The sequence below is a fragment of the Panonychus citri genome, unplaced genomic scaffold (assembly GCF_014898815.1).
Source record: "Panonychus citri isolate SS breed McGregor unplaced genomic scaffold, ASM1489881v1 Contig00117, whole genome shotgun sequence".
In the NCBI taxonomy this organism is placed as follows: Eukaryota; Metazoa; Arthropoda; class Arachnida; order Trombidiformes; family Tetranychidae; genus Panonychus; species Panonychus citri.
In genome coordinates, this window is record NW_026515522.1 from 23,463 (window position 1) to 35,546 (window position 12,084).

The 12,084-nt window shown below is 30.8% G+C and overlaps 1 protein-coding gene across 1 annotated transcript in view; it reads right to left on the reverse strand.

The window, feature by feature from the left end:
* The window catches only part of LOC128390275 (uncharacterized), a gene marked incomplete at its 3' end in the record, with an annotated part of 30,379 nt that extends 23,442 nt beyond the window's left edge, over positions 1-6,937 (reverse strand). The window contains exon 1 of the mRNA XM_053349965.1: positions 5,481-6,937. Coding sequence (XP_053205940.1) covers positions 5,481-6,937 — 1,457 coding nt within the window. The remainder of the gene's footprint in view (positions 1-5,480) is intronic.
* Positions 6,938-12,084: the final 5,147 nt, after the last annotated feature.

Below are 12,084 nucleotides of genomic sequence, written 5' to 3' on the forward strand. Positions count from 1 at the left end.
TATGAGAATAACTATTAATATTGAACGAAATTATTATTTTCCATTGTAGAGTTACCTTGATAACCTGATTACTTAAAGTTCTGTCTCCCTGTTTTTATTGATTAATTAATATCAGTTGATAATCAGTATTCATGATAATCATAAGTCAATAAAAGGTATCGGTGAATGGAGATCCATGAAAAAAGATCATGATAAAACTCTGCCGGTTAATAAATCAACAGTAATAATAACAAGTCAATGGTTCAATTCTGGTTGGAGAAAAAGTTGAACATTTTCCTGAATTTCTGCTCGGAACTTTTGATAGAACTCATTCTGTATATATAAACATGATTATCAATGAGATATAATCTCAGAGATTTACAATAATTCGTGGAAAGGAGAAAAGAGGAAATAATCTCAAACACTCTGAACAATAGGAATTGAATCATCGTCTTCAAGAATTCATTATTCATGGAGAATTAGATTTTTTCTCTCTCTCTCTCTCTTTCTTTTTTTTCTCAAAGAATAACAATTTCAAAAGATTTTTCATCAAAAACTATATCAGAATCATCATTAATCTTGGCTGAATTTTCTTCCCGTGAAATAACCCTGAAGACTCAACGAAAGAGGCGGAATTTCATTCCACTCTCTCACATTTACCATGTATGGATATACAAATATACATGTAATTTCACCTTCATTAACGCTTCTTTTTTGAATACTCTCATCATGGTTGTAAAAATTTCGACAGAACTTTTTCTCCATCTCTCTCTCTCATTATATTGTCATCGGTTACTAGAAAAATTGAATTACAAGACAATTGAATATCTTGTTATCATTTCACGGTGAAAAAACTTGTCACCATGATAATATCTGTGAGAGAACAAAGAGTGAACCCAAATGAAAATTTCTCGAAATGATTGACACAATTTCGAAGTCAGCATGATGAGTGAAAATAGGTTCTAACCCAAGTATTATTATTCAGTATTTACAATTTGTCACAGAATATTGAGAGAAAATTTTTAGCTCGGCTTTTCTATCAGTAGATGTAAATGTTTTCCATGTTTCAGTTTGTATCCATTCTCATGATAATTGATCAGAAACAATTATTTTAATTACAGAAAACATGGAACACCTTTTTTCGAGAGGAAATTCAATTCCCACAAAAAGAAACTGAACAATTTTCCCCAATGAAATAATCACCTTGAACAATAATCTTCCAGCATTTATGACACAATTTGAAATGATAATGATCATATTTAGACTATGAGTTAGTATTCATTAGTTTAATTAATGTTCAATTGTGTTTAGATTTTCAAATTATCTATTATTCATGCTACAGAATGTTCTGAATTCTCATTCCAATTATGAAATTGATTATTATAATTTTCACTTCAATTTCCTCAATTCTAAACTTTGATTTTCTCAGTTTTCCATTACCTAGATTATTTTGAATCTTTCAATTTGTATTGATATTGAGAAAAGATTATCACATTTTCCCCCTATCTCACTTACTATAAATATCTTGATGATATTAGATTAAGTGATGATCTTGATAAAAGATGATGATAAGATATCATGTAAATGTTTAAATTCTGAATCGATAAGGTTGTTTAATTCAAGGTAGATAACCACAAATATGAATTTAAGCTGTTTACCTGAATAAAAGTAATCAATTTGTTTCTCCATTCTAACCCAAGATCAGAATAACCTATGGAATATTGCTCTTCCTTTATCATCTTCTTTTTTGTCGACTTTTTTTCATCATTCACTTTTTTCTTCATCTTTCAATCCTTACGGCAATATTGATAGAATTGAAGATTTCTCAAGATTCTATCTTCCATAAGTATCTCTTGAATGTTTTTCTCTTCTTCTTCTTCTTCTTTTACTATCATGGAAGAGGTAAAAAAGATAGTTAGCTTACACCATGGTAGCGCAGAACCTTGAAGATTCCAGGAATCAAATTCTATGATGAAAAAATGAGAATGAAGTTGAGAATAGCTTCTTTCATGGGGAGCGGGTAGAAGATTCTCAAGATGAGAGAAGACGATAATAAGAGGGAAATTGATGAAAATTCTGATGATGAGAAAAAAGCTCATGAAATCCATGAGAGAAAAAAATTAAATCACCTGAGTGAAAATGTAACTATGGAAAAGGTAATTGGTCAACGAACAGAATTGATTGTAATAAGAAAACAAGGTGAATCGAATCGATAATAATGTTCTAATAGTTTGACCTAATTTGGTGATGCAATTGAATCAACATTTTTTTTACAAATTCATCTTGTAATTTTATATGAGAAAAAATTACAAGTTCAAGTTGAGTAAATAACAATTGATATTCGCATTTATTATTATGATAAACTTGAAACACTGAACTTTAATGAATTTTGTTCTTACATGAGCTCCGTTCAACTTTTTCTGAACAACCAGCAGCCTGGAAATTTGTTTATACTTTATTTGCTTCAGATTCTCAAATCAACTAAATCCTAACATGATAACAGCAAACATCATGGAAGAACGGATAGAGAATGAAGATTATGATGATGACAATAAGAAAAAGAAAGAAGATGATAAAAGATGATTCATGGAAAAGAAAAAAGTTCCAAAGATTCTTTAGACATGGATCAAGATAATAATGAGGAAAAAAAGTTAATTTTATCTTTTCGATTCCCTTTGTTACTAAAAAGGATTCGAACAATAATCAAGAACGGAGATTATCATGATAGTAGGAATCCTTTTCAAATCTTCAATCTTAATTATCATCGACATGATTCACCATTAGAAATTGATACATCATTGAACTTTTTTTTTCTTACAATTTCAATATTGTGCAGTCAGAACTTTTTTTATCTGAGCTTAAGTCATGAAAACTAGATCATTATTATCGAAGCTCCAGAACTATGAATGTTTATCAAATTGAGGAAATGATATTATCATTTTCCAGAAAGCAGGAAGTTCAATATCTTATCTCTACTTTAGTATCACGCTCAGGAAGTAAAGATAAACTCTGATTGGCACAGAAATTATGGTAAATATATTTCATAAGAACAGGGGAGAAGGTAAAGTTTCATGAAATCTGATTATTAGATCAACTTTTTTTTCTCTTTATGTATTTCATTCATTTTCATATAATCTTTTGGTTTCGCGAATTCAGTTGGAACTTGAGTGAACAAGCTAAGCCTCGTAATCATGATATTATTTGAGTTGTGATTCTAAAAGATCAACATGATGGCTCATTTGATCAGAAAGCTTGGAATAGATAATCGCCTTAACAGAGAAGCGATTATTTTCAATTGATTAAAAAACGAATTTTTTTCTCATTCTATTTATTTTAACCTCTCTTTGGGCTTTATAAAATTCTACATGCAATCGAGTTAAACTTGCATGGAACATCAGAACTTTCAGAATGAGTTTGTGAAGAGCAAAATAAAAAGTTTTCTCTCAATTTTTTTCATTTTTCTCCATTAGATGTTAATCATTATTCAGTTCAAAGTGTTTGCTATTCTTTATATTCAACTATATCTAACTTTTCGAACAAAGAAATAAATCTTGAAATTCTAAGGATTCTGATTCAGGAACTAGACTTGAGTCGAGTTTCAGTTTTGTCACTTTAACAATCAACTTTTTCTATTGTAACAAAACAAAATTACTAAATACTCGCATGAGTAGCTCAACTTTTCTGAGTCTTAAGTTCTGATGACCTGTTGATGTCTGAAAAATAAATTTGTAAGATTAACATGCACCATCTTAAATCACCCTGAAAATATTGAAAATTGAGAAATTTAACTGCTCCATCGAGAAAATGTTATCCAGGATAATCTGTATTCAGAACTCATGATATATCATGCAACTGTAGAGAAGGTTATTGGAGAAAAAACCTCATGCATGGAGGAGATAAAATTCTGCTTGAAATTGATGGTACAATGATGAAACATTGAGTAAGATTGATGGAAATGAGCCTTCCATCATTATCGAGGTAAACATGATGAAAAAAAATGAGATTACATGAAATTTTCTGTAACCATTCAGGGTTCATGGTGGAAAAATATTACTAGTCAACTAATCAAATCTCATCTTTTCGAGAAATAATCTTATCAATTTCAGGGTTAATATTTACTATCAAAACTAATTACCAAGGTGAACAGATTGGAGATTATGATTATCTCAACATTAAGTTCAAGTAATCGTTTCTTTGTAATCCAATATCAAGATTAGATTAGTTTTCAGGAATTTAGTTTTCATTTCTCCTTTAATCTAATTGGCTAATCTAATTCTTTTCACTGTTTTCAAATTGATTGTTTTATGATTAAACTCTAATCAGTTGGATGAGTTGTCGATTGAAGTTGAATCTCTCAGCAAATGATATCGAAAACTAGATTATATCTCATGGGAACATTTGAAAGAATCAATTGTTTCCATGAGTAGTAATTAGAGAAAATTGTTTAGATTGTTTTTAAATGAATCTAATGGTTTATTCGCAACTTTTACACTGATTAATTAACATGATGAAATTGAATAAATTATGATGAGAATATTTTTCTAGAAAAATGATATATATCTAATTTAGAAAGAATAGATTTTTTCCTCCACATTAGTAATAATTATATGTACATTCACCATGGTTGATTATTCCAAGGTGATTCCAAAATATTGAGAATATACAAAATATTGACTGATATTTTTTTCCGATGAGTTGACAATCAAGTGGAAAAATTCAATATCACCCAGAGAGAAGTTAAACATCCATGATGATAGATTGACTTATCGGGGGTATTGAGCTTGCAACGATAATTAATCTAATCAAATTTGATTGAGTGATTAGGTAGAAATTATTAGAACTATTTGGATCAGAGAGAGAGAGAGAGAGAGAGAGAGAGAGAGAGAGAGAGAGAGATCATCTATTGGGCTTAGAGTTCATTTTCTGTTCATACAGATACGATTTTGCTTCAATCATGGTTAACATCAACATGCTCATTATCATGATTGCATCTTAAGGTTTGTTTCAAGTTTTGCTGAGCTAAAAAATGAGCCCCACCCTCAGTCTGTGAGGTTATCATCCTGTTTTCCTGGTGAATATCTCATTAAGTTGTGGATCAGAAAGAAAAAGAATCCTAGTTTTGTTTATGATAGAACTTTTTTTTTATACTTTCTTATTTTCTCCCATGGATTCAATAAGTTATCATTAACGTTACTATGGTTTATTAGATTCATCATTATCTTCCTTGTAGATAATGATGATGCTGAGTAATTCTTTGCTTAACTAGGCAAAAAATAAGATTGAGTTTGATACACAAGAAAAGAACATTGTTTTTTTTTGTCAACTAGTTTTCCATTGACGAAGCGAAATTATTCAAAAACAAAGGTAAAAAGAGACAATTGTAAAGACAAAAAGCTTTCATTTAGAATCAATTATCATGAAATTCCGAGTTAATTGTGTGTTCGTGTTCTGCTCACGTTTGAGAAAATAGTTTTTCTTAGGAATATTTCAAGTTCTCTTACTGTGTAATAATGGGCTGAGGTTTTTCCGTTGGAACTACAATGTAAGGTCCATCAGGACCAACTGGAAGTGCGACATCTACTGATCGTGATCGCTGAGCTTTAACTGGTGGTGATTCTCCGATTCCAATATCGGTCCTTTGTGGTACTTGAAGATATGAAGAATCAACTGATGCTGATCTACCTGATTTTGGAAGGACTGGAACCTCTAAAGAGATAACAGTTAAACCAGAATCTTCTTCCGTTTCAATTATTTGAATTTCCGGTGCCAAGCTCAAAGTAACGGTCGGCAGATTTGCAGGGTCAAGTATCTCAGATAAAACTTCATCTTCAAGTGATTCACTTTGTCCAAGGGAAGCAGTTCTTAATCCCATTGACTCGGAATCTGAATCTTCAACTACTGAACCCTCAGAACTTACTGAAGGTGATGATGAGGGTGGAGGTGAACATGAGGTTGAAATGTTATCACTCAACATGCTACCATAACTACTTGAACCAATATAAGGTGTGGATACAGAGGGTACGGTGAGTGTTGAGACTTTACTAATTTCGTGCATTAACATGCAATGAACACAATCTCGCTCATAGGGAGCAACTGATGTAGATGATGAAGATGAATTCTTATTACGAACTAGCATCTTCCATTTGGGAAGTTCAAGGAAAGTTGATGTTGTTTTAATGTAAGTTTTGCCTGAACGGTTAGTCGATCCATCATTTGATCCTGATGCTGCAGCTGAAGCGGCAGCCGAATCAAATGAACGAGATCGACCTGATCGGTTTGGAGAATTGGTTGACAGAAATTGATTAGCTTGTAATGAGGGCGAACCACAAGGTTGCATATTAGGTGAAAGGTGAACTGGTGATGATCCATAGGTACCTTGAGATCCTCCAACCTCTTTGTTGGATGCTGTAGTAGCTATTATTGTTGTTGTTGGCGGTGGTGGTGGGGATGGTTGTGTTGGGGCTGTTGCTGTTTGGTGGAGGCAAGAAGGAGAGGAAGAGGAAAATGAAGTGGAAGGAAAATTGTAACTTGGAGTTAAAGATTCATCTGATTCAGGAGTTGTTGTTATCTCTTCACTTCGAGCACTTCGAGGGACAATTCGAACTGTTTCAAAAGTAACCTCATCTCGACGATCAGAGAGTAAGGATAAAGTCGACGATGAGCTAACATGGCCCAACCTGGAACCAAGACTAGAACCTAAACCTAAACCTGGACCTAATGATCCAGGTTTAGGCCTTGAATGACTAGAATTGGCACTAGAAAATGATCCCGAGCAACTTGGAGTCGGTGATGAGGGTGCACGAAGTAAATGATGATGATGTTGGTGAGATTGATATTGACTCTTTGCTGGTGAGCTTGGCACTTGTTGATCTTTTGGTTCGAGTGATGTTGTCGAAGAGGTTGAATCTAAGGAGTCACGTGATGATGTTTTACGTAAACTATCCTTAATCCGTTGCATGATGGATGATATGGTAAAAGAGGTGATCTTGATGATGATTAAGGGGGAGGATTGAACAGCCTTGTTAAAAGCCTGTCCAAACCTTATCCCTACCCAACGAGTTGACACTTAACAATAGTAATGATAATAATAATCATATCAATATAATGATAACAACAATTGACTTATCAGATATATAATAATAATAATAAGGAGATGATGATGATGAAAATGATAAAGATGATAAGATTAATGATATAATAAGATAAATGAGGTCACATAAACATATAAAGAGACACACATAGATATCGAATGATAAACAATAGATTTTAATTCACAGAAATTGTCAGGATAACATTTTCTTTGTCAACTCTTATCCTTTTCTTTAATTTGATCATCTTCATCTCTTTTTTTCTTCAACCATTAATGACGAAAAAGAAATCGATAACAATTTGATAATAATCATATTCCAATTTTGCTTATTCTCAGTTTTAAATCACAATTTCAACAATTAGCAGTGAGGGCACAATTTAAAAAGATTGTAAACTGTCAATATTATTTTCCAATTTTCCAGAACTTTTTTCATCTTTCGGTATCAGAGAAAATAAGGAAAAAGAATATCACAAATATAAATATTCACTTATTGTTCAGTGAATTAAATCACAGGTAAGAGAGAAAAAGAGAACAATTAAAACACAAATTGAACTCTAGTCAGTTCGATAATTGATTCGAATCAAAGTTTTATATGTTCAGGTGAACATTGAGTTTGTTATTATCAAGAAAAAGTTTATTTCTCAAAAATTGATAAGGAAAATGTTGAATTCGGATGATAAATCATAGTGAGCTCACTTTAGATATTCATGTTTGTTTCACTAGACGAGCATGTAACTTTTAACGAATCTCTCTCGGTGTAAAACTAAGATTAAGTTGTTCATTTAATATTATTGTTCAACACTGAGAATGTTCAAAAATGCAACAGAAAAAAATAACATTTCAACAAATCTAAACACCAGAGGTCTTGGTGATATGATGATGAAGATGTTGAGAAGCATGAAACATGATGATAAACAGAGAAGAGGAAAAAGAAAGACTAAAAGAAAGGTAATACTTGTTCATTACAAATTCTGTTATTGTATCTTTTATATACATACAACCAAAGCTATGGAACGTTTCTCCTGCTGACATCTATTGTTGTTCAGTTCAACTACAGAATTGAATTTGTTTCATCTCGATTAACCGAGCATTAACCAATTAACCTGGAATCTAACCCATAATTAACCTGAAGACATGATTAACTTATGGATAGTTTTCTATCTCTCAAAATATTCACAAGCAAATTTCGATACGACAAACAACAGAACTTTTCAAAAATTCTTTCGAATTAAATATCATGAAAGATATTCGTGATTTCGATAAACCTCACCAGAGAACACGAAAGTCTCAATTTTTCTTTGAAAATTTCGATATTCAATGGATCAAAGTTTCTTGTTTACTTTGGAAACTAAATTATTATTATTATTTTTACATAAAAATATTATCAGTTTTTGAGTAAGAAATTTATTATTACTGAACTTTCATAGTAACAAATAGATTACAGTTCTCAGTATGTAAATCATGTTCCAATATGATTAATAATTAAACTCTAGTGAGCAGAGACCCTTTCAAGACATGATAACACACTGAGAGAATGATAATAATATTTATTTACTCATAGAAACTCATATAAAATTGAGTTCTCCTTCATTTTGAAAATGATAATAAAGTTTCAATTGTTCATGAGTCCCGACTGAGTAGTTACTCTGAAGGAAAATACGTTACATGATAAAAATAGAAAATGAAAATTTTGTTATAAACATTTTCTTCAAAAAAGCTCATTAGTATTCACTATTATCCTTCATGATTATCATGTTATGAGTTGATAGATAAAATCAACTTAAAGTTCAATCATGTAACTTGTAAACATCATCATGGGATAAGCAATGAAAATGCAGTTTAAAGTGAAATTAGTGAGAGAAAATTTCATAACATTAAAAGACTTTGATTATCTTTACAAGGAAATTCTGGAACAACAAGAAAAAAAATATAATCTTGATTATCACCATGAGTTAACTTAAAATTCAGTCAGAATCATTTACATAATTATATCCTGTTATTATGATAAGAAATTGAGTAAAAAAGGTTTACAAGAATTTCAAGAAACTGATAAACCAATAATGATAAAACTATTATCTCTCATGAAGAGGCTCATGATGTAATTATTATCATGATAATAGAGATAATATTTTTGCTGTGGTTTAGGTTTTATAAGATGATGATGATGATGATAATCATTATAAATGAAAATTTCTCATGATAAAGTGAAAATTATATCTTCTCTTGGAAATATTCATTATTTAAGACAAACAAAGTTCATTCAACTCGATGATTATATTGATCATTACCATGATAGTCATTAACTGATATCATCAATTGACTTGATTCATACTTTTTTTTTCATTTTAATTTTGATTGTTCAACGACCCACCCAAATTAATATCTATGTCACCTTTAGCTTTACAATTCATTATAATAATTGTACAACAATTTAGTTTTAAACGTTAATAGGAATTATTTTTAGCGGAATACTTAATCATTGCAAGAGAGTCAAGATTCTGAGAAATTACCTTGATCCATATGATTGAATTATAATAAACGGTAAGCAAATTAAGTAATTCGATCTAAAAAGATGAGAAAAATTGTTAAGAACTTTTCTCAGTAACTTTAGATTGTATTGGAATATTTTTCCTCTTGGAGTCTTTGAAAACAATTATAATATTATATTGATAATTCAGCCATTTTTTGATAGAAGAGCAAGATTACATCTCAATTAAATCAGATGAGTTACTGATTCCATTTTATTTTTTAACATCACAGTTCATCATCAGATCTTTTTGTCAAGTGAATTTGATATTTCAACATTTTGTCACATGGAGGAATAAATTTACATCCATTGAAAATCATACAGAGTAAATAAGGTCTGCTAATCATGATTAAATATTGAATACGAATGAAGAATGGCAAGGAAAAAATTGTTTACTTTAAATTCAGAGATTTGTGTATCGCCATGAAAAAGACAAAAGCTTGAGTGAAATCAGTGAATTTTTTTCCAATAGCCTGAGGCTTCTTATCAATCAAAACAGTTTCAATTCTTTTCGATGTTATTGTTTTCAAAAGATTATTCTCATTCATACTCTATCTGAATATTGATTCATGTTATCAGATTGGTATATGCATGAATATCAATATTCTTTTGAACAACTTGAGAATATCTGAGAAACCGAATCAAATCTGACCATCAAATAAGTCACACCCAATGAAGGAAAAAAGGAATATCTATCAAAAGTTCTGAATTGATTCTAGACTAGACTAAACTCTTTTTGTCTTCATAATTGTTCCAGCTCAAGATTCGTTTTTCACTTCCTCGAAATATCAAATGACTTTTTTGTCTCTCTTTTTCTCTTTTGGTTTTCTTACTTTTTCTGACTTTCCATCCAATTAAACTAATTGCAAAACTGACCTTTGCTGTTGAGAGGTGAGTTCTGAACTGAATAAAATAGACCAAGAGAGAGAGAGAGAGAGAGTGAAGTTCTGAGCAAGAATACAAGGTAAATATCCAGCCTGAATTTTTTCACTACCAATCAACAAAATACTATCACTTGAAGAGCATTCAGAGATGATTAGTTGAAGTAAAAAATCCCAAGATAACCAACATCTAACGCTTAATGGGATCACTTTAATTACTCACAATTGTGATTTATTATTATCGATAAATTTGTTGCAAATTGAATCAACATTCAAGCAGTAAATAGAGAAAAAATTCAGTTATCTTATCCTAAATAAACAGAATGGCCATGATAACAGATGAACTGGTATTTATCTCTGTATTTGGATAAGATTGATTTCATAAGCAACAGCAGTTAGATAATATTGTCAACTATTCTTGCTGAGTTTTCATCCTGAAAAATTTCATTCAGAATGAGATGAAAGAAGAAGCAGCTATCATGAAGAGAAGTTGAGTTTTCATCTTTGAAATGTTGTCAAAGATGGAGAAAAAAAAGTATTTCTCTCACAATACTAAAAATAGGAGAAAAAAATTCTTCGTTAATTCATTTTGTCAGAAATTTCTCTCAATGTATTCACACCAGAAATTTTGTCTCAGTTTAATCTCAGTGCTTTATAACCTTTTATCTTCACCTATTCAGTAATTGTTCAAATATAGAAGCGAAAATCACCCTGATAATGATGAAAATATTGATTCGCGTGAAATTAATGATTATTTTGGTTTTAGGGAAAAAACGATTTATAATAATTATTTGAGATTAAGAGTAAGATTATAATCTACTGCAACTGAGCCCATGATGTTTTTCACTGGAAAAGTTTCAGGGTTGAAACAGAAACAACTGCAGAAAATTACTATCATGTTGAATGTCAGGAAAGTTCAATCGATGAGATGAGTTTTTTTCCAGGTATAGTTTTGATTTTCACTTTTTATCTTCCACTCATGATGAAGATGGAGATGAAACTTCATCTTGCTTACTTTTCCCATTCTTTTTCAAATTATTGCCTGGAGGGTTTTCCACTCTTAGCATAACAGAAAGAGAGAGAGAGAAATAAAAATGATTACACTTTTTCTGTGCTTAAGCCTTGTAAAGTGAATCAATTCTATGTCTTTTTCTAATCCTTTCTGAACTTTTCACCTAAATTTCTGGGATTTTACCTGATTATAGTCAAGAATCACCTGAGACAAATATTGAAACTTTTCCTCATTCTCTGTTTCTGAAACTTATCATACACTTCAATTGACTTGCCAAAAACAGATACAATTTTATCAACATTGTTTACAACTAATCGCAAAAGAAAATATCATCATCTTCCTGTTGATGTTTCATCATCATCTTACCTTTTACCACCTATCTAATCATTCAACTGATGATAACACTGAGCGAATACTTCTTCTTCTAATGACAATGTTATCTTTCACTTGAACGAATTCCAAATTAAAGATTGAACTTTTCACTTTCATTTTGTTACATTTACGAGACACAATTCTTCATCTAATGGATAAGATATTGTTGTTTATTGTCTATTTTCAGCCTATTCCAAGTTCTTGAGAATTTTGGTAAATTTCA